Below are 23,435 nucleotides of genomic sequence, written 5' to 3' on the forward strand. Positions count from 1 at the left end.
TGGGTTATGTTTGGCTTGAATCCACTGCAGAATGTGTGTCTGTGTGTGTGTGTGTGTGGGGGGGGGGGGGGGGGGGGGGGTATTCATGCTTGCTGTGCTTGGCTAATTTTAACCTGCCAGTTCAAAGAACGCAGGGACTGAAAGCAGCTTTATAAAACGAGGAGAAAGTAACACGTCTTCAAGGGCACCTTGGTGAGATTTTTGAGCTTTGATCCTGTTGCGAATGTGTTGAAATACTTCATCTGTAATATAATCATTAGCAGTACTTTGAAACAACTCAGACATGTTATAAAACTGTTGAAGTTAAATATTTCTGGTGCTTCTGGTGCTTGCCTGATTATTGTTACTACCTGAACAATGCGCTTGTAGTTTACAATTCATTTTGAACATCAGCTTTCCATTTCACAGTAAGACAAACATGGATATTTAAATGCATTTTTGTAAGAGGGCTTTGGAAAACTTCAAGCCGTCGGTGAAAAATACTTAATAAACCTATAACTCTCTCTCTATATATACTGGTTCAACCTGAAGGGTCGCAGTATATATCTGAGAGTGTGAGAGCCTGAAAAACATGCAACTCGCCCTAAAACTCTTGAAAACTATTGAATAATTTCACCATGACAGGCCTCTGTGACAGTATTGACAGACATGACAGTATTCCAATAAAACAGGAAGGAGCTTCATAATAACATGACACATGTGGCCCGTGATGATGGATCTCATAAAGGACAAACAAGCATATAGACAACAGAAAACTAAACATTATAATCATTTAATAACTTAACGTTCTTAATAGTTTCTTTGTTTTTTTAACTTAAGATGCTTTTTTCCCACATGATTAAAGGGAAAAAATATATGTTATTTCATCACATCAACACTAAAACTGCAATACTTTTCCTTAAGGTTTCCCGGCGCTGCTAGACACGCTCAATAATCACATCTTTTCCTTTGTTTTCTAGGTTGTTTATTCCTTGGTTTAACAGACAGTTGCATTGATTTCTTTCCGGTGGCTGATCTGTTGTAAAACGACTGCATACCTGGACAAAACACAGCTCCTAGAAAGAGCACAGCTGATATACATCTGCAGCTGCTCTATTTCATTTTTAATTATCCTTAACTACCCAGCATAAATTCATGATTATTAGTAATTAATTATTTAAATATTAAACAATCAACAAACAACTCATAATCAACTGTTTGGCTTCAACATTTATTACAATATTTGTTTTATGTTTCTTCTATAGACAGTGAAAGATGTAGATGACAAACTCTCTCTTCCAGTGTATATCATTAAATAAGGAAGACCAAAACCATCAAGATGAAGGGACAGACACAGACAATGTATTATAGTGTTTGTAATAGTGTTCCTAATAGATTTGTGAGGACACATCTATTTAGGGCTGAGGCTGCAGATTAAAGCATGAATCTGTGTCAATTGTCTGTATCTTTCTTGCAGGAAACTCTGACTCAGCGTCCTTTATGGTGAGACGGACTCTCCAGATGTAAATCTTGGAGTTGAAATAAAGATAATACAGCCCTGATGTATCACGTTTAATATGCTGTATGTCTATGTTTTTCCTTTTCATTCTTATCCCATCAGAGTCAGCGTGCTCGAGCCTCCAGGGTGCGACAGCATGTCCACTGTGATTCCTGCTACAGCCGGCGCTGCAGGGCTCAGGTGGAGGCCTCTGTGTGCTGTGCGCTCATCCCCTGCCGCCTGCTCTGTGGAGCTCTATTCCACCTGTGCAAGGAGGAGGATCACCTGCTGCTCTGCCCTAACGTGAGGGTGCCCTGCCTCAATGCAGAGCATGGATGCCCTCTCCGCCTGCCCCGCTCCTCGCAGGCAGCTCACCTCCAGGTGTGTCCGGCCAGTTTGGTGTGTTGCTCCGCGGAGTGGCTCCGGTGGCCGACTGATGACACAAACCCACACGGCAACCAAGCCCTGCTGGAGAACGTGCTGAAGGAAAACGAGGGGCAGGAGGAGCCTCTGGATCTGGCCATGGCCCTGGTGGATCAGTCAGAGCTCTATGGCCGCCTGACATTGAAGCCTCTCTTTCCAGAGCTGATGGAGGAAGAAGAGGAGGAAATAAAGGAGGAGAAGAAAGAGGAGGCGGCAATAGGAGGGCCTCTCAATGGTGTCACAGACAACAGTGAAGGTAAAACACATATATTTTAAACACAGACAGTATGTTGTTGTAATCCCCTGTCTGTTCTTTCCTCACCTGTAGAGAGTAATGTCGTTGAAGAGACTGCAGAGAACAACGTGGGGCAAACCTCAGGCATAAACATAGAGAAATACAACCTGTTTGAGATGATGTTCAGCATGGATAGAGGCGGCTGTGAAGTCGCTCAGGCAAACCTCGACAAACCCAAAGAAACCCCAAAGCCCTGTGAGAAGCTGAAGGAGAAAGAGGACAAGGACAAAGAGAAAGATGCTGCGGCTGCGGACACAAGTAAGACAGGCCATGCCCCGTGGCAGGAGGGGGTCCTGGAGCGCCTGGGGCAGGAGCTCACCCCGCAGGAGTACAACATGTATATGGTACACCACGGGCGCATGCTGATCACTTTTGGAAAAATCAAAGCCTGTACACCGAGGGAGGATGACTTTGTGTACGGCAGCCTGGAGCCAATCCCAGTGCAGACGCTGCGCTCTTTCAAGGTGATGAGTTCAAAGTACACTGATAAAAAAAAAGATCCTGTTTTAGCCACTTGGAAAAGTAAAGGCAACTTTTCGTATCAGATTATCAGGCGAGACAGTTGCATGTATCACCTACTCTTTTTTTGTAGGTTATGTAAAAGTTACATTAACTCAATTTTATTACGTGCATCACACCTTTTTTTAGTAAAATCAATTTACTTTTAGCATTTCTACAGTTGTGTTTTTCAACAAATGAACTGCTTCACTTTTAATTTGTATCATCTTTGATTAATTAAATGTCTCTTTGCTAACAGCTCTGCTCAGTTCTGTTTAATGCATATATTTAATACACACGCCTTAAACCTCGCAGTTGGTTGGTAACATATCTCCAAATCCTTCAGCCACTTTTTGACAAAATTAAATCAGTATTGGATGCAAGTGAAGTGACAACTTTCAGAGTGAAGTGAAAACTACAGCAGCCAGGAGGCACTGCATCCAGATACAACTGCACTCCGCTCTGTGAGCATAAAGTTGTTTTAAAAATAAGCATCAACACAACCTACTGCAGTGAACCTGACCTAGTAACTATTTATAAAACATGTGTTTACTATACGGTCTTGTATTGTATGAAAGCAATGAGAGGCAAATTAGATTTTTTTCTCTCCTTAAGTTTATGATTTAAGAACAGGTTAAATGTTTTAAAATGTTTTACCAAGATGATCTGTCCTATTTATCCTTTTGTTGTTGTAATACTCACCACGCTCTTGTGGCTGAAACGAGTATTACAACAACAAACACTTTACAAAGCTGGATGGAAAAACACCTACAAAAAAATGTAGAAAAATGATCCTGCCAAAAGAAAGTTATCTGCCAAAACATTTTTTTGACCTGTTCTTAGTCCTGAACACAGGAAAAAAACAAAAACAATCCTAATGTAATGTATTAATTATTTCTTTCTGAAAGGTTCCTGACAGCTATCACTACAGCGGGCGGCGGATTCATCAGTACGACACGACAAAGCCTCCGAGCGAGCCTCGTGGCGTGGACACATCGGACCTCAGTGTCAACGAAGAGGACTGGTTCAGTGATGAAGCAGCCGCCACCGTGCTGGGCTACGCTGAGAAGGAGGTCAGGGGTCACAAGGTCAGTCAGACATTTAAGAGAGTGTAAATAGAGAAATATCAAAAGTGAGGGAGATGAAAATGGAGCAGTACCAGCCAACCAACATTTATTCTTCATTCAAATTAATTTATTGAGTAGATACATTTTAGTACAACCATTTTTGTGAGACTCTTGAACAACAACGATATGATCCTTTAACTCGAATTGAAATCAGGTACTGTGATCGATTGGTTTCCATGCAGATCAGCGAGTTAAAGGCAGCCGATGGGATTTATGTCGACGAGGGAACGCAGACTAACTGGTTCCGGGCGGCTCCTTTTAAAGCGAAGGCGACCTTGACTGAGGTGGTGGTGGACAGACCGCTGAAGCTTCGCCTTGAGCTGCAGTCAGAGAGAGTGAGCGGCAGACACAGCAGAGCCAGCTGTGTCTTCAGCTTCCACTGCGGTCACACCTTCCACCGCAGAGAGTTCGCCACACATTTCAGGTGTCTGTGAACATGAGTGATGTGGGTGTGTTCGACACATAGACTGTATAAAGAATGGTCGTAGCATACCCGTCGAGATCCGTTCTCTCAACATGAGCCAACCATCCTCGCCTACGGGAGTCGGCATCTTGTCAGACTTTGACTGCGTCTCATTTCCTCTTACCAAAAAAGGGCATGTATGTGACGTTGGGGGGAGGGAGATACGCCCATCTGGCTGACGTTTACCTCCGAGGAGATGTGAGGGCCAGTAGCTAGCTGTCACTCAAGAGGCCGTGCCCCTAATTATTCATAAACTTTAACCTCCAATAGAATAAAAACTAGCCTGGTACAAAAAAATTCAACCCTCTGAGTGTTGTCATGGAGACATGACCTAAACATGCAGACTAGAATGTTTTTTTGTACCAGGCCTTAAAAAGGTTTAATTATGCTGTGAAAACGGCCTATTTAACATGGAAGTCAATGAGAAACTGCATTATTGTGAAACCTGCCCCTAGTGGCCACTCAGTGAACTGCAGTTTTTGGCACTTCCTTATTGGATCAACCAGGAAGTCGCTGTGGTGGGGGCTTGGTTTCACCCTGCTGACCTCTTTACTCCTGTCACACGTGTCTAGTCTTTACCAAGAACATTAAAGTATCAAATGTGGACTTGTGGACTGAGATTTACACAGTTGGATTACCATACAGATGCAACCAAGTGTATTAATCATCCTCGTCTTTCCAGGAACGTCCACAGTGACATCCAGACGAGTCTGAGCGGATGGTTCGAGCAGAGATGCCCCCTGTCATATCTGGGATGCACCTACAGCCAGAGGAGGTTTCATCCCTCCACACATAAAGCCACCGTCTCCTACGAGTGAGCATGTTTCACACTCATCAGTCCGTATTACAATATTGGATTTAGGTCTACCATTTTATTTTTAACATTTGCATGAAATTTTAAAGGGGCCATAATCTGTGTTTTCATAGTGACATTGTTTTAAATGACAATGTGAAAATGTGGAAGAGGTTGCTCTTAGTGACGAGCCTCCGGAGAATGATTCATACCGAGTCTCAGCATCGTGTGCTGTTAACAATTTTAAGTTTTACAGCGTTAAGTGCACTGCCTGCCCAAGTCAAAAAATATTGTTTTCTTTATTTATTTATTTAACCTTTATTTAACCACTGAGTTACAGTAACTCTTCTCCCAGGGGGTCCTGGCCAAGACAGGCGATAAAAGAAGTTTCACAATACACAAGGGACAGGACAAAGGCCACACACTACATCACAAATCTTACACTACACAGTAAATTGATTGAAAGGTAGGAGTGGTTTTAGATTAAGGATGGGTTGGAGTTGAGTTACCTTGTCCTGTAAACCTTATTATTATTATTATTATTATTATTATTATTATTATTATTAGAAAAGTAATTTAATAATACAAAAGTTATTTCAAATATGCTTTTACTTGCTAAATTGCTGATACTAATACAGGTAAATAAGTTGATTTACGGAAAATATACTTGTTTTCAAGTACTTTATAATACACTATTAGTATGCTTTTTTAGGTGCACTTTAATTGTACGTATTTAAATATACTTACAGAAAGTGCACTTGGTCTAAGTTTATTTTAAGAAGTATTTAGTACTCAAGTACACTGAAAGGTGACAAAAAAAGAACAAAGCACAGTTATATACGAAGTGTTAGTACATCCTTTAAAGCCCCTTAACACCCACACAGGTGTTTTCAGTTAACTAGTTGATTAGACCTTTAATCAGGTCTGTGTGGGTGTGTCTACTGTGATTGATTGACATCTTCCTGAGTCTCCTGTTAGCTTTGTTTCACCTGTTAAGCACCTGCAGACTAACAAGCTCACCATATTAACTTAAGAGCTGGTAAAATGTCGATGTTGTGTGCACAAAGTTGCACAATTCAATGAAGGTTTTGACCTGCTCGCACTTATTGACACAGTAAAGAAACAGTCTTAAAGTTGGACACAAACAGATAAAGTTAGGAGACTCATATTGCTTATTTTGGTGAATGAAATCTTCATTTTCTTCCCGACAGTAAGCAGCTGAGATGTTTTAACTTGCGTCCAACACTTGAAGCCTCATTAGGTGACGCCTCCAAGCAGACCAGGAGCTCAGAGCGCTCCTCTGCCACTCAGAGGAAGAGAGGAGGAGGAGGAGAGGACTCTTTGAGCTCGCTTCCCTACGAGGTGCTGTGCCACATGGCCAGTTTCCTGGACAGTCTGTCCCTGTCCAAGCTGGCTCTGGTGTCCCAGCTGATGAGGCAGGTGTGCTCCTCTCAGCTGCAGGAGAGAGGGATGGTCACCCTCCGCTGGGAGAAGAAGACCTGCTCACACGGAGGAGCCAAGTGGACGGCCAAACCTGTGAGATATACGCACTAAATCGTCTGATCCATCACTTCAGTGTTTTGTAAAAATGAATCCCTTACTAACTGTGTACTTTTCCCTTTTACTGTCCTCCTGTTTCTCTCCAGGTGTGGGAGTTCAGTCCCCTCTTCTCTTCAGTGGAATCGTGGCATATGGCGGACGTCCCTCCAATATCTGCTCATCTGAAAGTCTGTCCATACTACGAGACCTCTCTGCACAGCGAGCCTGTTCCCCTCCCCAGCATGAGTGACAAACAGGAGTGCAGCCAGGAGAGACTTAGCCTCGTCAAGCATTTCACAGGAAACAGATGGCAACAATGAAAAAAATATTTTAATTCTGCCCGCTGTGTCAGGGCTTTATTTGTGTATTATTTAACACTGAGGGCAGATTACACTGCACATCTATGGGACGATGTCTTATGACCAACATGTCACAAAGTATTCTCACAGCGCAAATAAAATAAACCTGAACATGTGCAGTTACTTTTCTTCTGTTTAAACTACCTAATGCTGATTATTATAGAATAAATGCACTTATACAAACACATTTATATGAAAATTACTCTGATTCTTTAAAAAGATATGATAGAATTACAGCTGCAGAAATGTACCAATCATTTAGTTGATGAAACCAAAATGTTTCCCTCCATGTTGTACTTTTTATTCACATTAGTTTGACAGTTATTGTTGCAAGTTACTTTGTAAATTGGGATTTAACATATTGTGCTCTCTTGATAAAATACAGTGCATCATTACTGATTAAAATACCAAACAGTATAACAAGTAGTTAATACTGCTGCCACCTTTTACATTACATTATATTCATTAAGGTGACACTTTAATCCAAAGTGACACAATAATAATAATCAAGCATGAAGGTAAGGCACAAAAATTGCAAAAACGTCTTTGAAACAAGAGAGAAAGTGTTTTTTATATGAATTTATTTTATTATATTTTCGGCTATGTTAGAGTGTTGCTAATCAACACCATACACTTAAAATACTTGAAGTACGTTTTGCATAGAGTACATATTTTCCCACTACTGTTATTTACATCATCAGAACTATTATTCTGCCACTGACTGTAATATATAACGTCATATGATACATTCACTTTTCCAAAACACTAATGAACAACAACTCTAAAAACACTTTAGTTCTGTATCCTGTTGAGGAATACAGAAATATCCTTGTTTGCAGCAGCAGGTAGCATCACTTGCATGTAGCTCCTCCTCCTCCTCCTCCTTCTGCTGCTGCTGCTGCTGCTGCTGGTTCGTGGCACTGATCACCCCTCATACAGGGCTGCTTTGTTGTGAATACAGCAGCGGCACCGCACCGCACTGCACGTACAAGCAGAAGGTTATGAGGAGGTTATTTCGGCTCTCAGACTGCAGCAGGATTCAACACACTGTAAGAAAAAAGCGTCGGCCTGGTGCAACAGTGAAACAGCTCACCTGAAGCACAGAAGAGAAACGCGTAAAGTGACGCTTTTGCACGCTGGGACGTTTTTGCACGGCTCTTTTGTTTTCTTCCATCTCTGCTGCATCAAGGACAGAGATAGCGGGCGATACGGGGATCCATGAGAGACGCTCTGAAGACGATACCGCCTCAGTATCACGGTAGGCCACGGTCAGAGTGATGCATGCACAGATAGACACTGAGCAAGTGTGCAGATACCCGAAAGCAATGAAACTGAATGAGATTCAATAAAAAAGAGTGTGGGCATTTTACGAATAAGCTTCTTAGAGAATAACCTAATAAGGGTCTTAAATGTTTGGGGAATTCTCAGTAAGATGTTTTTTCACTCAAGCTTGAAAAATAAAAACGATTTTATTACGTACACAACAGCTGCACTGGGAAATCCCTCATCCAAAGACATCAGCTACCTGTATCTGTGTGCAGGTGGTGTTGGGGTGCAGCCATGGATGCAGGGAAGCTGGAGCAGCAGGTGGCCAGTGTGGAGAGAGGCATCGCCTTCCTGAAGCAGGAGCACCTGGCCATGCTGGCGGGTCTGCAGCTGGAGATCACACACCTGAAGAGGCGCTGTCATGGTCAGTCTACCGGTGACCTGCTGATGTGTGTCATTTGATCACCCTGTCTCATCTTGCTCTCTCTGCCTGCTGTGCTTCTTCTTCTTCTTCTCCTCTCCGCTGCAGAGCTAAGCTGTGAGCTGGACTCCAGGTTTCCTGACAGAAGCACAAAAGGTAAGACATTTCAACTGGAGATGAGCTGAGGAGGTTACGGAGAGGAAAGCTGTGCTCGGGAGGACCTCACGATAGAAGTGGAAAGACGAGGCGTGATGCAGAATTATTACAGTAAACTCAAATTGACCTTTTTATACATATGCATAAAAATAAATTATACTATTAACAGTATGTTGTTTTCTATTTGTAGCAATGCACTGATACGATATGCAAGATCAGAATCGGCACAGATACCGACTTTATGAAGCAGATCAACTATCATCCTTACGTAATCTACATTAAATGCAGTTTCTTTCTAATTACCATCATGTAACCAGTTACATTCGTCAGAGAGTAGACCGCTGACTTAGTTTTTAGTTCACTACTGGTATTGGATCTGTACTTGATATTTGTATTGTGAGATAAAGTTGGCTTTAGTCCATGATGAGGCCAGCGTTTTCTGAGAACATTCATTGTTTAGGTAGGGGGCAGAAACATCTGTTGACACAAACAGGAAATCCCCCATAGACGATATACTGCCTCATTTCAGAGACTGCTCCGTTCGCCCTTCGAGGTCTTCAAAGGACTCAAGGCCGCGTCCTCAGAAGGCTGCAGCCCCTGAACTGGGACACATCTACTGTGATTTCAAACTTATTTTCTGCAACATGAGGTCTAAATCTCAGAGAGCAATGGTGCTTCTACGGGGGGACAGTACTCCCGTAATATTAAGCCGGGATCCCCCTATGCCCCCTCCTAACTGTGGGAAATATTATTTATTATATCACGCATTTGGGATAAATGTATCGTTCGTCTTTTGGAGAACCTATTTGGGAGGTGGTGGTGTGTAACAGTTATGCTTGATTGTGGCCCCCAGCATGGCCCCCCTGTTTAAAATGGTCCAGGTACGCCACTGAGAAGTTAAATGACTGTATTTGTGTTTTTTTATTCATCCAGCCAGGTTGCACTGAGTGAAGGAGCACAGAATGACACAGTGAAAAGAAAAATGTATGAAAATGAATAGATGAAAGATTGATCGAGCGGATGACATGGAAGCTAAATGGGGCATAGAAAAAAAACGATGAGTAATGACATTAAAATAATCTCAACTCTACAGTATTTTTCTGTTTACTTCAGTCCGTACGGTATGTGTTTATGTTTCTCAGAGGAGGAAGCAGAGCTGGCAGTACGCTGTGAGGCCGCAGAGTGTCTCCTGGAGGACCAGCACTGCATGATGGTTGTTGCACGGGGAGAGCTGCGGGCCGGCAGGGCACGGGCTTCAGCTCTGGGGAGGAGCCTCAGGGAAGAAGAGCGGCTTTTCCTGGAGGAACTGAAGCGCCGCAGCCACAAGATCACGCTGCTGAGCCGCGAGCTGCAACGCCAAAATGTCACCACGACGACCCTCTGCCACGAGCTCCACACGGCACGCTTAAAACTGTTCCAGCAACGGCAGAGCAAAGATCCTGGGGCAGAGGGAGAGGAGGAACCCAGAGGGAAAGAGGAAGAAGAGGATGATGAGGACGACGAAGAAGAAGGTGAGGAGGAGGAAGATTATGAAAGGGAGGGGTCGGACTGGCTACTGTCACCGCCTCCTCCAGCATCTCCCAGCCAACCAGAAGCGAGGCGTGTCAGCGTGAGGGAGGAGAGGGTCAGAGCCTGCGTCCCTCAGGAGAGAGTGACATCACCACAGAGGCCACACCCCATGCCTGACCCCGCCCTCTTTTTGGTGCCGCTTAGATACCGCCTCCTTCGCTTGAATCAACCAATCAGAACGCAGGATGGAGAGGGGATGGAGGACGAGTGGGAGGATATAGAGGACAGCAGGGTGCGCAGGAGGGTGGACATGGGAGCAGGAGAGGGAGAAACTGCTCTGTGACGAGGACGAAAATGACAAAGTTGTCTTCCAGCAGGTCTCGGGCCAAGATCAACCAACATCTGACGCAGTTATTCCAGAAAAAAGCTTCAGACGAGAGAGAGATGTAACCTTGTGATTGTCTGTAGATATCAGGAAGTGACTTAGATATTTAGAAGTTAGCTGCACAAGAGCGCGTGATCAAACCTCCACTTCAGAGTATTAACCAAATTTGTCACATTGTACCTCGTGTACTTTGAGAACGAGAAGAAAGGAAGATAGTGGAAGTGTTTCATACGGATGCCTTTTGATTTTAACACAGTTGATCACGGCCTGTAATTAGTAGCCTTGCCTCAGAGTCTGTGAGCACCTTCACCGTACTCTTCGACGTGGCAACCTGCTTTTTCACTGCACTAGCTGCATTCAGGTTCGGAAAAGTCACTCTAGAAGGCTTAGGGACATTTTGTATGATTTGCACTTTATTAAATTCATGCAATGTGCCTATGGCAGAGAAGGATTTCTGGTGTCTTGTGATCTGTTTTTTAGTGTTTAAAAGGTTTTTAGTTTGTCTTACGTGTCACTTTTAACAGTAATTAGGATGATGGCGCGTTTTTAAGTGTCCCAGTACGCTGTGACAGTGAGCCAGACAGCAGAATAACTGAAACAGTTAAGTGGAATTCAGCCATCATTCATTTTATTATTTGCACCTGTGCTTTTCCTACTATGACATGTCAAAATATGTGCTTTAAAAAAAGGCCTGTGTGGCTCCAAAGATGTTGTGACCAATGGGGTTTTCTTTGTATCTATACACCATTTTTTATTGTTTGTTGAAACAACCGGCCAAATAATCGTGCAGTCAATTTACAGCGATCAATAAATCCATTATATACGTCATTATTTAAGCATAAACACCATAAATTGCCTCTGTTTTCTGTTTTTTTTATCACTGCAAACTAGAAATCTTTGAAGCTTCGACTGACATTTTAAAACGTCACCTTTGGCTTTAGAAAACTGTGATGGACATTTTTCTTTTGTTTGTATTCGTCATTTCTGGTGTTTTAAAGTCAAACAATGTATCAATTAATCAAAATAATCTCAAATAATCTGCCTTAAATTGTACATTGCAACTTTCTCCAGAATTAAGTACCAACATAACCCTGTCAGGATGGTTAACAGCCCACTTCTGGATCTGGAGCAGTGTGCTGCCCATAAGCTTTCATGTTCACTCCTACACTGGGTGGCAGTGCAACCAAAACCCTGACTGGGATCAAAATAAAGCCACATCTCTGTGTGCATTGCTGCAGTTGCCAAATAAGTAAACAAAACCAGCTACACTACTAAAAGAATACAAAAACACACTGAATTTTCTAAGCTTTTACAGTCGACAGATGAAATATTAGAAGAGAGGGGGTGGAGAGTTCAGAGGACTCTGAGGAGGTGTGCAGGAATAATGTGATGAACCACAGTCTTCCTGTCCTTTCATCTGCAATCTGCGTCTTTTTCTGCCCTACAGATTTACTCTCATGCAACAGCAACACACTGAGACGATGCAGACACTTGTGGAGATGATTGCTCACACACACACAAGGCCAAAGAAAACTGTAATTGTTATTAACAATTATTCTGATCTACATGGGCCACTAGTTTAACTGTGATTAGATTTAGAAAATGTAGATGATGCATTGAACAAATTAACCTTGTCATTAAATAGAGGTCGACTGATGGGTCTGGATAGGTCACTTGTGATGCAGCATATACTACTTTAAATGCATGAAAATGAATTACGCTTTTCTACCAACAATGCAATGTTATGATAAAGAATGCATTATTATAGATGCATCAAACTGTAATTCACTTTACTTTACACAAACAATGATAACTTATGGTAGTGCATGAACTATAATAGCACACTGTGAGTCATCATTACTACAGCTGATTGTTGATGTGTGTACAGGTGAGTAGAGCTAGTCATAATGTATTAAAAACAGTCAACCTCTAGTTATAAATAGAGAAGAGTATCCATAGAGCGTATTAATCATTAAAAGTTACATCTTTAATGTTTTTGGACTGGTAATTTCTAGCACTGGTTCTCAAACTGTGGTACTTCAAGCTTTCTTTGGTGGAACTTTAAGGATTCTATGAGAGCTGGCCGTTGAGTATAAAGCACATACACGTCTACTTTTCTGTTAACAAACACGAGCATCCATGCTACCAGTCTCCTCGGACAACCTTAATCCACCCCTCCCCTAAAACAGCCAAAATAAAGATGGAAAACAGGAGCTTTCAACACAGATGCGAGGCAGATTATCTGTTTCTGAAGGTGAAGACCTGTTCGTCTTGTCTGCAGAGCCACCATGGCGTTAACGAAAGAATAAAACATAAGAAACACAACGACAAGTACAAGGACGTGCACTGAAAATGTGCAACATTAAATATCTGGAGAGGGGGGAAAACATGCACATTTGCAGTCTTTTTTTTGGGGGGGACGACTTTGTCCTAGTTTTTAAATTTGGCCCACTGTGAATTGGAGTTTGACCCCCTGCTCTATACAGTGTGGCTGTGGCCGAAGACAGTCTACAATAAATCTTATGATTAGGAATAAATCTTCCTGTCCATAGCTGAATAGTGTATGCCTACGCTGTTGTATTTTAACATTGGTCTTAGTGGTGGTACTTGACAGAGCCTGATATATGTGGTACGCCATGTACAAAGTTTGAGAACCACTGATCTAGAGCATCAGAAGACATTATGCATGTTGATGAGTGTAGTCATGAAGCATCATATTATTCATTTTCACTATAAATGCCCTCATAAAGCACTATAGGTGGAGGTCTTCATAGAAAGTGTTAACATATATATTCAGTATCCCGGACTACGTGTAACTTGTCTCCTAGCAAGCGTCCCATTCTAGAACGTTCCCACAGTTGTCTTGGAGACTGTGCTCAGAATGTTAATGTCTCTCTGCAGCGCTGCCATGGCAACCAGAGAGCTGTGTGCAGAAAGCTAGTGTCTGAAATTGTGTGAAGAGGAACGGACACAAATTACTGGAGAGGCTTGTTTCCAGGACCTTGTATTTTGGGGGGTGGAGGGGCGGTTTGCTGTGTCACGCCTTGTGTCATTTTCAAAATATGAAGAGGCGCCAGACGTCCTGCTGCTATTTATAAACCTCATGCACGTGCTCATGTTCAAGGTTGATAGAGACTGCATGGAACGGTGTGAATGCAGGAAGTTACATCATGACTGGCAGAGAGGTTGCCCTCTTCTGGACTTGGACTGCTACTAAACTGTTGTGTGGATGTGCATGTGTGAACAGAGGGGCCTACAATGCTCTCTCACAGCTGCTCTCCACTCATGAAGGGCGCACACACATGCACTGGCACACAGTTTGTGTAATCGCAGCAAGGGCAGGGGAGCCTCCTGCTGTAGAGGAAAAACTGGGGGGACTCAGCTATCTCATTTCAGCGAAGGGAACAACAGAGGAGTCTGGAAGATGACACAGGCTGGCAGTCTCTCCCTCTCTCTACACTGGCTGGTAGGGCCCATACATTGATTACACTGATGTCATATTGATGCTGTTTTATTCTTTGGTTGTCTGAGAAGCATGCACATATTTTGTGCTGCACCTTTGTGATCCCGCAAGCTTGAATAAGGAGCGTTACGCTTGTAAAAAAAACAGACAAAAAGACATTCAAAGTGAGTCTCTTTAGAACATCCTGCTGTTTTGATTTAGACTTTTTTTAAGTAGCCAGACAACTGTAACTTTAAGGTATTTTTTACGTGACGTTCCCTCTCATCTGTGTTCCAGGATTTCCACATATCCAACATCATTCCTGAGTTCATCTGATGAGATTTTAGTCTCCGAGGCTTTCCAGTCCTTTTCTCTGTAAGTTGACACCACCACAGGAACACTTCCTAATCTTCCTGTGATCAGCTGTTGTCTAAGGATCTTACCCGCTTATATTCACATATGCCTCATGCCATACAAACAGACACACACATGAGACCGTGACAAAGCCTTTTCCAGTTTATATTTAGAAGCTCACTTCAAAATGAATCATGTGTTAAAGGTTTAACGATTAAATCAACACAAGGCTGAGAAGCAGAATTTGATTGTGAATCATTTGGGAAAACTAACGTTATAACAGAATAAAATAACTCATGTATAATGATCTTTTCTCCCTTAGGCCACCTGCACAATAGTGTTGCTGTCTGGTGCACAAAGGCACCATGGGAAACATAGTCCAGTACTGTCACACACTGTCAAAGTACTGCAAATGTAAGGATGCACCGGTCCAGAGTGAGGCGGAAAGATCCCCTCTGCTATCCAGCGAAGACAGTGAATGTGAATCGCAGAGCCTGACGGACGACTTGGAGGATGATCTGTTAACCGTCTCCACCGGCATGACGAACCCAGCTCTCCAACCGGAGCACTTCCTGTTTCCTGACATCATCCTAAGCAGCAACTTGGGAGGGGAAGCAACCCTGGTGGAGCCGATGGTTTGTCTGCTGGTGTCCGAGGAGGAAGAGGGAGTGAGGGTGGATGAAGGACAAGAGAGGAGCGAAAGGTGGAGAAGCAGGGGGTTTTCTGAGGTCGAGACACAGACAGAAGTGGAGACACAGATCGGTATGGGGGTGCAGACTCAGACAGAGTCACAGCCAGAAGTTCTGGCACAAACAGAATCATTTGCATGCAATAATGAGACCATGAAGATAGTAGTAAAGGCACCAACAAACACTGGCACTGCTAAAAAGATGGTTGTGGAAGAAGGTGAAACACTGAGACAGTTAGATGCACTCTTGGAGGCACAAACACCAGAGAGACACTCGGATATTTTCACTGTAACGCTGTTGGAGAAGCAAAAGAAAATGATGGACACCTGGGCTGACATGGATGTTTTTGCTGAGGTGCAAGAGAAGGCGGAAGGACAGACAGAGAAAAACAACCTGGCCTTTGGAGATATAGGCAAGAAAGCTGAACTGAAAGAGAATCACACCCACGAGGAACCGACCAACACTTCAATAGCGTGCACATTTGAAACAGAACAAAATACAGAGTTAAGAGAAGAGTTTAACACTGATAAAGAGAATGTCTTTAAGTTGCAGGGGGATACCGTTGCTGCTCAGGAAAATAGGGACTTTGCCTGGACGGAGACAGGACAGGAGATTGTTAAAGAACAAAACACTGAACAAGAGTCAGTGATGTCGACTGAACACAACCATATGGATGAGAAAGTTGAGTCACAGGAGACAAAATATAGCATGGACAGACCTGAAAGTGTGGAGAAGTTTGAACCTGCTGAGTGTGGTGTAGACCTGACCTGGACTGTGGGGTCAGATCTGAATGTAAACATTATCCACACAAACATAAATGAGGACAGCACAGACCAGACAGATTTAAAGGCACAGCATATTCAATGTCAGGAGCCAGCAAAGAAGATGGAGGAGGAAGGCGCGGAGAGGAAGCAAACCTTGTTTTTAGTCGACAGGATGTTTCTGGCAGCGCCACATGTCAAAGGTGAGTGGATTTATTTGACTGTGTTCATCTTTTCTCGTTTGTTCTCTCGGTTTATTCTTTCTGCCGTGATATGTATATATTGGATTATATTTATGTTATGTACAAAGTTTTTATTTGCTGACCCACTACTGCTGTTACAAAATAATTTCCCAGTCTGGGATCATTAAAGTCATTCTATTCTATTCTATATTCAAAGGCTCTACGTGCTTACACATCACGATATGGAGGATCATTTTAGTAGAAAGAAGTAGAGAGAGTAGTAGAAATGGAAAATTAAAAAGAGATTTAGTACTCAGGATATTCAGGGCATGGTTAAAATATAATAAGAAAAAGGAAATTAGATATTAAAATGAGAAAATAATAGCCTACTGTGGAATGGAAATCTGGAAAAGAAAAGTGAAAAGCCAAATGTCAAATGTTAAATATGAAATGGAGGGTAAAGGAGAGTGGAAAATGGAAAAACTAGATAATAATTTATTTTCTCTTTCCATTTTTTGTATGTGTTAATTTAATTTTGAATCAAAACTTTCAATTTGAGCATTTACATTTAAGCTTTCCTGTTTTCAATTTAAAAGGAAACTTTTTTATTCCTTTCTAAAAGCATTATGGAAAGCACATTCTTTGACCTTTTGCTTGATCCGGTCTGGTTGTCTCTAACCAAGTCTAGCTCATGGAGAAGTATCTGGCTCGCCTCATCTACATTGTCAAAATTAGCTACGTTTTCAGCCATAACATTGAAAATATTTTAGACGACACTACCGCTTTCTGTTTTCCAACACAACAAACTCTCCCTGCCACTCCTCTCTCCAACTCTCACTCACTGTTTCCACCGCCGTCTTAAACAAGTCACCTCACCTCACCTTACATCCTCACACCTTTATTTTGTCTCTTATGTTGTCAACAGCGACTCAAAGTCAAGTTGAAGAAAGCCCTGAGGATGATCAGCAACGGCAATCTGATGCTGATAAGACTAAACTCAGTGACATAGTTGATCTCCAAGAGACAGACTTTACCGTCAGAATTCAACCTCCTGGAGCAGAAAGTTTTGAGCTTCAGGTTCTGTGCACCTCTGTCATTATTTTCTTAACGCTGCTTCCCTGTCTCTTCACGTCTTTCTGAATCTCTCTAATCAAACTCTCCTCCGCTCTCAGGTGTCAGGCCAGATGTTGGTAGTGGAGCTGCATCAGGTGCTGATGGAGCACGAGATCACCTGCCACCGCACATGTTTCTCCCTCCAGGTGGGAGGCGTCACGCTCGACAGCCTCACAGAGCTACACTCCATCCAGGGCGTCCAGGACAGAGTGCTGATCAAGGTGGTGGAGGGTAATCATCCTTTCTTTCTTTCTCCTTTAGGCCATGTTTTTGTGATAACAATGTTACAGTCACATCTGTAACTTTTCAGTCTGCACGATGTTGGCCTCTCATCCAAACTGCTATTAACCTCTTCAGGTTTCAGACAGGTGCTCTCTCTCTATGTCTCAAAACTCACAGACTCATCACACTGTGCAAATGTGGTGAAAATACCTTCATCCAGGAAGATTAACAACACAATTTATGACTCCACACAACCAAACCACAGTCACTTGTAGCTGCATCTAGTGCAATACTTACTACTTTGCAGGTCTTGCATCTGCGCTCTCGGCGTCACTGCATCGTCATTGCAGCCGGGGAATGACTGTAACGACACTGTAGTAGCACTTTCTACCTATATATAGTTGTGACATCACAACTGTACAGAAGTCCTGATGACTGGTTTAAAAGCACAGTTTTCTGAATACGCACCTCTACCTGCTCTATAATCAAAGACATGGAAGTCTCACTTTTTATAATATGGGATCTTTAAATTAAAATCATGTTCACTATATTGGACTGCATGGCAAAGACTTGTTTACTTAGAGTTTACACTAATACTGTATACTGTATCTGTATCACTGATGCAACACTACAACAAGGAAAACCTTTCTATTTATCTTGTGTAAATCAAACACTTTGTAAGCATCTTCTCTGCCCTTGTTGCAGATTCTTACACAGTGCGTGATGCTCGTCTACATCTCAGACATGTCCGTGATCTTCTGAGGAGCCTTGACCCCACTGATGCGTACAACGGAGTGAACTGCCGCTCACTCTCTTACCTCACCTTTTACACCAGAGGAGACAAAGGTGACTCCCATTACCTCCTCACATCAGGTTCGGTCTGAACATTTCTGACAGTAATCATCCAACCCTTTCACTTCCATATTCATCCCTCCAGACAGTGACTGTGTGGGGAATAGGAGAGCTTCTGAAAAGGCGTCCGTTGACTGCAGCCCTCCAGAATACATCCTCCCCGGATGTAAGGACCGACCACTTACTCCACTGCTGCCGCTCAGAGATGACTGGAAGGTGAGAGATCCGCTTCTGTAGTTGCAAATAAACTGATTAAATATATAACGTTAAATGAAATGTGTGTTAAGTTATAGTGCAGCAACAGTGGGACTTTATGAAAGTATCATTACAGCCATTACAGTGCCTGCGGGTTCTGACCATGAGCAGCTGGAACCCTCCACCAGGAAACAGGAAGATGCATGGAGACTTAATGTACCTCAATGTCCTGACTATGGAGAACAGAGAGCTCAACATTACATCCTCTACACGCGGTTTCTACCTCAACCAGTGAGTGTCAAACAATTCAGCCATTTGCAAGTTTGCCAAGCTCTGAGATTGAATGCTAGCAGCTACTGTTGCATGGCAAATCTGGTACAGACATTTGTGGTTCCAAGAAGACAAATCTTTATGACTTTGGGGATCTCCTGACCTTTCCACGGGCACCTGCAGCAGGTCAAAGTTTCCACTTATCCTGAGAAATATCTTATATTGATTGCTAATGCTACCCAAAATGTTTTACAGACATTTATGGTTTCCATTTGATGTATCTGATCTTGTCAACTGCTAAATGAATAGCCACGAAATTTGGTGAATTATAATCATTTTGGTGATCCCATAACTTTTCATGCAGCGCCATAATCAGGTCAAAGTTGCTATTTGTGCAATACTTTGGATTATCACTGAACTAATGAATGATTTAATGAATGAATGATTTTCTATCTGCCTCAGCTGTACTTTGGGTTTATTGCCTGCTTAACGTCGACATATTAGCGTCATTGTGTTGATGCTAGATGCTAGCATTTAGCTCAAGAGTGCAAAGTCTATGGCCTTGCTAGCAGTCTCTCAGTCTTTTTCACATATTATATATCTTCCAAGTTCCTGTGTCCACATAGCATTTTTCTCTTGCAGAATACCTCTAGCAGGGTGATGGAGAGCGCTTTATCCCAGCACTTTAAAGCATGTGAACAGAGGGCTGACTACACAGCTAACAAGTTTACAAAGCATACGGTGATGAAAGCACAGCACTCACCCCCTGAAATGGACTTTTCTGTCTCTGTTGGGATATATTGCTAAAAATGAGCAACAGCGATGACACCACATCTATATGCTAGATTTTAAACTAGAAGTGCTCCAAGTAGCTGCACAAAAAAAGCAAAGCGGCCTGAAAAAACGTTAGTTTTTTTTCTTTCCTCATTGGAGAGGAAAAAACACTGTGTGGATACTCAACGCATGTATTTATAGAGGAACACCGACCCCAAAGCAGTAAACCGACAACAATTATGTACAATGTGAACAGTAGTACTTTACCTGGACTCACCTTGTGCTATGCTCTGACTGCTTCAGATCAACTGCCTTCAACTTCAACCCTAAACCTGCAGTTCCCAAAATCCTTTGCCACTCTCTAGTCGAGCTGCTGTGTCAAGTCAGCCCTGCTTTTAGGAAAACCTTCAGCATTCTGCAGAAGAAGAGGTGAGAAAACTGTACAAAACATTATTATACAGTAGTAGAGTTTACATCATGTTTGGTAATACCTTGGTATAAACTTTGCTATAACAGAAAAAAATGTTTTCTGTCACTTTCTGTTATCCAGAGTTCAGCAACACCCTTATGAGCGGATTGCAGGACCTTTCCAGGTGTTTACCTGGATCGCCCGTCATGAAGATCACACTCTCGACTGTGTCAGAGCAGAGGAGACACACACCAGTCGCATGGGCCAGGACGAGCACACAGCTGGGCAGGTTGCAGACTTACAGTGAAATAGGGGAAATGCAGAAAATTATATTATGACGACATATGACAGATGCTGCATGTATGCACAAAAACAATGGTTTCATGGTGCATCTGAGGCTGACTGATCGTGAAGGTGACGCTGATATGTAGGTTGTGTGTTATGACCACAGAGTCGGGACTGGAACGAAGAGCTGCAGGGATGCAGGGAACTCCCTAGGAAGTCCCTTCAGGAGTGCCTGAACAGAGAGAGGAGCATATTCAAGGTGAGACCACACATATCTTAACATCTTCTAATTCAGACCATCCCTGAAACAGTAACCAGGACTCAGTGGCGTGCACAGATTTTTTGAAGGGCAGGGGCGAAATGGAAAAAAAGGGCACGTATAGCGCATCCTCGCCACTGAAGAGGGCACTTTTGCACGTTTTGACTCCTAGAGGACACTTTACCGTGTGTTTTGTACATCTTCTTAATGAAACAACTGTCCAGAATATTCCTTCCTCTTCCTGCTCTGGATTAGATTGTGTTGCTCTTTAATAGCGTCAAGGAAGAGAAAAGGTGTTAACCAAGATTTTTATCCCTCCATCCAGACCACCAGTGATTTTGTTGCTGCAGCAATGCAAGGTGCTGTAGCCGTTATCGACGGTAACGTCATGCCCTTGAACCCAGGGGAGGCGCCTCACATGCAGATGTTCATCTGGAACAATCTGTTCTTCAGCCTGGGATTCGACATATCTGAGCACTACCGCCCACTAGGAGGCAACACTGCTGCTCATGCTGCTGCCGTCTGTGACCTGAGAGGAGCACAGGTAGATCTTCACAGCAACACCTGCAGGTGGTGTGAGGTGTTTGGGGTGCATTTACTGTTTCATCTGTCCCATTTAACAGTCTATTTGCTCCAGAAGAGACAGTATTACATTCAATAGTTTAGTGAGGGTGTTATTGTGTAAATTTGAAAGGGAAGAACAATATTGTTGTTGTATGTTGCTCTGCTACAGGCATACACATCTGTGGACATAGAGGGGCTTCACACACTTGGAACAGCTGTAGTGGATTATCGTGGCATCCGTGTTATCGCTCAGACAATCGTTCCTGGGATACTGGAGAAAGATCAGGAGCAGAGCGTAGTCTACGGCTCTAATGACTATGGAAAAACTGTTTTTACACACCCCAGGTAACACACACTCAAAACAAACAGGAAGTATTTATTGTTTGATTGATGTATAAGTTCAAACATGCAACCTATAATTTTCTCAACATTATTCTAGGTTTCTGGAGCTTCTGGATAAAACCAGTAAACCGCTAAGAATCCAGCGTCACCAGGTGCTCGACCACAGCAACAGCCCGGTGGAGCTTTGCTCTGGCATCGAGACCAAAGGCATCCTGGGTAATGACGGAAGACCCTACATCTTGGACCTTCTCCGGACCTTCCCCCCTGACCTTAACTTCCAGTTCTCAGAGACAGAGGAGAGGAGCGAGGTGCCGAAGGAGTGTCAGAGCTTTGGTTACCCGCAGAGACACCCTCACAGCTTGGCCAGCCTGAGACCCGAGCTGATCGAGGCCTTCGTCCAGCACAGGTGAGGAAGAGGAGATGTGGAACTGAATATCTGGACACACATGTAGCCACCATGTAACTGTACACCAGCAAGATGAACTGAGCTTTGGAAATGAAGTACTTTATCCCTCTTATCTTGTGTTTTCTGTTGCAGGTATGAACTTTATGTGAAGATGGTGTCTGAGGGGCTCATCCAACCGGACAAACAAGATAAAGCCACGGAGCAGAGGGGAGAGCCGGTCAGTGAGCAGAGAACTGGAGGTCGAGCCACAGACACGGGTAAATAAGAGCAGCTAAGTGGAGTGAAGAAGAGGAAGAATTCCTTTATTAATCCCGCAAGGTCATTCAATTTTTTCCCTCTGTTATTATATTATTCACGTTACACACACACACAGGCCTGAAATACACACACATGCACGAACAGGGCCTATATACATGCAATTAATGGAGGGATGTCAGAGCGAGGGGGCTGCCAAATAGATCGGTGCCCCGAGCAGTTGGGGGTTCGGGGCCTTGCTCAACAGCACCCCGGCAGTGCCCAGGAGGTGAACTCAGGTGATCAGGGGTCATTCAGATGCATAATGAATTATAAATACTTTTACTTTTATATACTTACGTACTTAGGTAAGATTTTGAATGCAGAATGTATACTTTTTTCTCACAGTGTGAGTTTTACTTAAGTATCAGGATCTGGATACTTCTTCCACCACTGTTCATCCTTGACTTTGGATATAGTTGAGAAAAAAATCCCACCACATGATCCATTTAGCAACGGCAAATTGACTTTAAACCTCAGCTTTTAAGCCAATATTGATGAGAAGAAAACTCGGTCTGCTGATAAAGATCATGTGATACGATAAAAAGTCATTGAACAGCTGTTAAACTGACAATTATCTTTCTGCTAACTTAAAATAATTCATAATGGTTAATAATAATTAATAATAAATGTTATTTGTATTGCACTTTACATTCAACAATCTCAAAGGTTAATAATAAATGATATCACAGACACTCACAATGTGCAAATATTCATTGTTAAACTAAAGCTTGAGGCCGAGGAAAGTGGAGAGGACTGTTTGATTGTGTGTCGATTAATAATGCATTCATGTTTTACTTTTGTAGAATCTCAGAGAAGAAGTGTGATTATGAAAGCTTGTGAAGCCGTGGGATCAGTGAGTGACTGCTGCTTTGACATCCGCTTCAATCCTAATGTTTGCTCTCCAGGTATTGAACACACACACACACACACACACACACACACACACACACACACACACACACACACACACACACACACACACACACACACACACACACACACACTAAAAGTCATGTAATTTTTTTTTTTAATCTAATTGAACTGTGTGTCTTTGCTGCAGGCGTTCGTTTCTCCTCTGATTGTGTTGAGGAGGTTCAGAGGCAGAGACAGTTGTTATGGGACACGGCTGCTTTTCTACTGTCCAATCAGATTCCAGCAGTGGTGAGTCTTGTGTGAAGAGATAACATTCAGATCTAACATGTGCATGACATCTATAATTACACTGCTGCTGTGTGTGTGTGTGTGTGTGTGTGTGTGTGTTGTAGCTGAGGGACTGTCTCGACCACACAGCAGTGCCGATGGATGGAG

The 23,435-nt window shown here is 42.9% G+C and overlaps 3 protein-coding genes across 3 annotated transcripts in view; all 3 read left to right on the plus strand.

The window, feature by feature from the left end:
• The first annotated feature begins 120 nt into the window (after positions 1-120).
• Positions 121-7,101, plus strand: LOC310957163 (F-box only protein 40-like). Its single transcript, XM_083927613.1, has 9 exons — positions 121-192; positions 1,457-1,482; positions 1,601-2,156; positions 2,229-2,659; positions 3,602-3,781; positions 4,003-4,244; positions 4,966-5,097; positions 6,288-6,612; positions 6,723-7,101. Exons 2-9 carry the CDS (start codon positions 1,480-1,482, stop codon positions 6,933-6,935), a joined length of 2,082 nt encoding a protein of 693 aa, XP_083783739.1. The 5' UTR covers positions 121-192; positions 1,457-1,479; the 3' UTR covers positions 6,936-7,101.
• A 1,028-nt stretch (positions 7,102-8,129) lies between these two features.
• On the plus strand, positions 8,130-10,706 carry LOC310956963 (coiled-coil domain-containing 92B-like). The gene is made up of 4 exons (XM_083927351.1): positions 8,130-8,232; positions 8,516-8,664; positions 8,770-8,817; positions 9,960-10,706. Exons 2-4 carry the CDS (start codon positions 8,535-8,537, stop codon positions 10,667-10,669), a joined length of 888 nt encoding a protein of 295 aa, XP_083783477.1. The 5' UTR covers positions 8,130-8,232; positions 8,516-8,534; the 3' UTR covers positions 10,670-10,706.
• Positions 10,707-14,872: 4,166 nt separating this feature from the next.
• Positions 14,873-23,435, plus strand: part of LOC310956870 (clustered mitochondria protein homolog) — a gene marked incomplete at its 5' end in the record, with an annotated part of 14,223 nt that continues 5,660 nt past the window's right edge. The window contains 16 exons of the mRNA XM_083927245.1: positions 14,873-16,160; positions 17,065-17,216; positions 17,312-17,483; positions 18,180-18,320; positions 18,412-18,542; positions 18,658-18,812; positions 19,869-19,994; positions 20,116-20,263; positions 20,426-20,518; positions 20,844-21,062; positions 21,252-21,427; positions 21,522-21,830; positions 21,963-22,087; positions 22,931-23,032; positions 23,188-23,288; positions 23,393-23,435. The exon at positions 23,393-23,435 is cut by the window's right edge and continues 110 nt beyond it. Of these exons, the coding sequence (XP_083783371.1) occupies positions 14,873-16,160; positions 17,065-17,216; positions 17,312-17,483; positions 18,180-18,320; positions 18,412-18,542; positions 18,658-18,812; positions 19,869-19,994; positions 20,116-20,263; positions 20,426-20,518; positions 20,844-21,062; positions 21,252-21,427; positions 21,522-21,830; positions 21,963-22,087; positions 22,931-23,032; positions 23,188-23,288; positions 23,393-23,435 (3,481 nt within the window). The remainder of the gene's footprint in view (positions 16,161-17,064; positions 17,217-17,311; positions 17,484-18,179; positions 18,321-18,411; positions 18,543-18,657; positions 18,813-19,868; positions 19,995-20,115; positions 20,264-20,425; positions 20,519-20,843; positions 21,063-21,251; positions 21,428-21,521; positions 21,831-21,962; positions 22,088-22,930; positions 23,033-23,187; positions 23,289-23,392) is intronic.

The sequence above is a fragment of the Echiichthys vipera genome, assembly GCF_963691815.1.
Source record: "Echiichthys vipera genome assembly, chromosome: 14".
NCBI lineage: Eukaryota > Metazoa > Chordata > Actinopteri > Perciformes > Trachinidae > Echiichthys > Echiichthys vipera.

What these genes read in the sequence shown, in the direction of transcription:
- LOC310956963 (XM_083927351.1), top strand. Translation starts at nt 8,535, where the DNA reads ATGGATGCAGGGAAGCTGGAGCAGCAGGTGGCCAGTGTGGAGAGAGGC. An exon ending in CCTGAAGAGGCGCTGTCATG is followed by an intron (nt 8,665 to 8,769) that starts GTCAGTCTACCG and finishes TCTCCGCTGCAG; the next exon opens with AGCTAAGCTGTGAGCTGGAC. An exon ending in TCCTGACAGAAGCACAAAAG is followed by an intron (nt 8,818 to 9,959) that starts GTAAGACATTTC and finishes TATGTTTCTCAG; the next exon opens with AGGAGGAAGCAGAGCTGGCA.
- LOC310957163 (XM_083927613.1), top strand. An exon ending in AGACGCTGCGCTCTTTCAAG is followed by an intron (nt 2,660 to 3,601) that starts GTGATGAGTTCA and finishes TCTTTCTGAAAG; the next exon opens with GTTCCTGACAGCTATCACTA. An exon ending in AGGAGGTCAGGGGTCACAAG is followed by an intron (nt 3,782 to 4,002) that starts GTCAGTCAGACA and finishes GTTTCCATGCAG; the next exon opens with ATCAGCGAGTTAAAGGCAGC.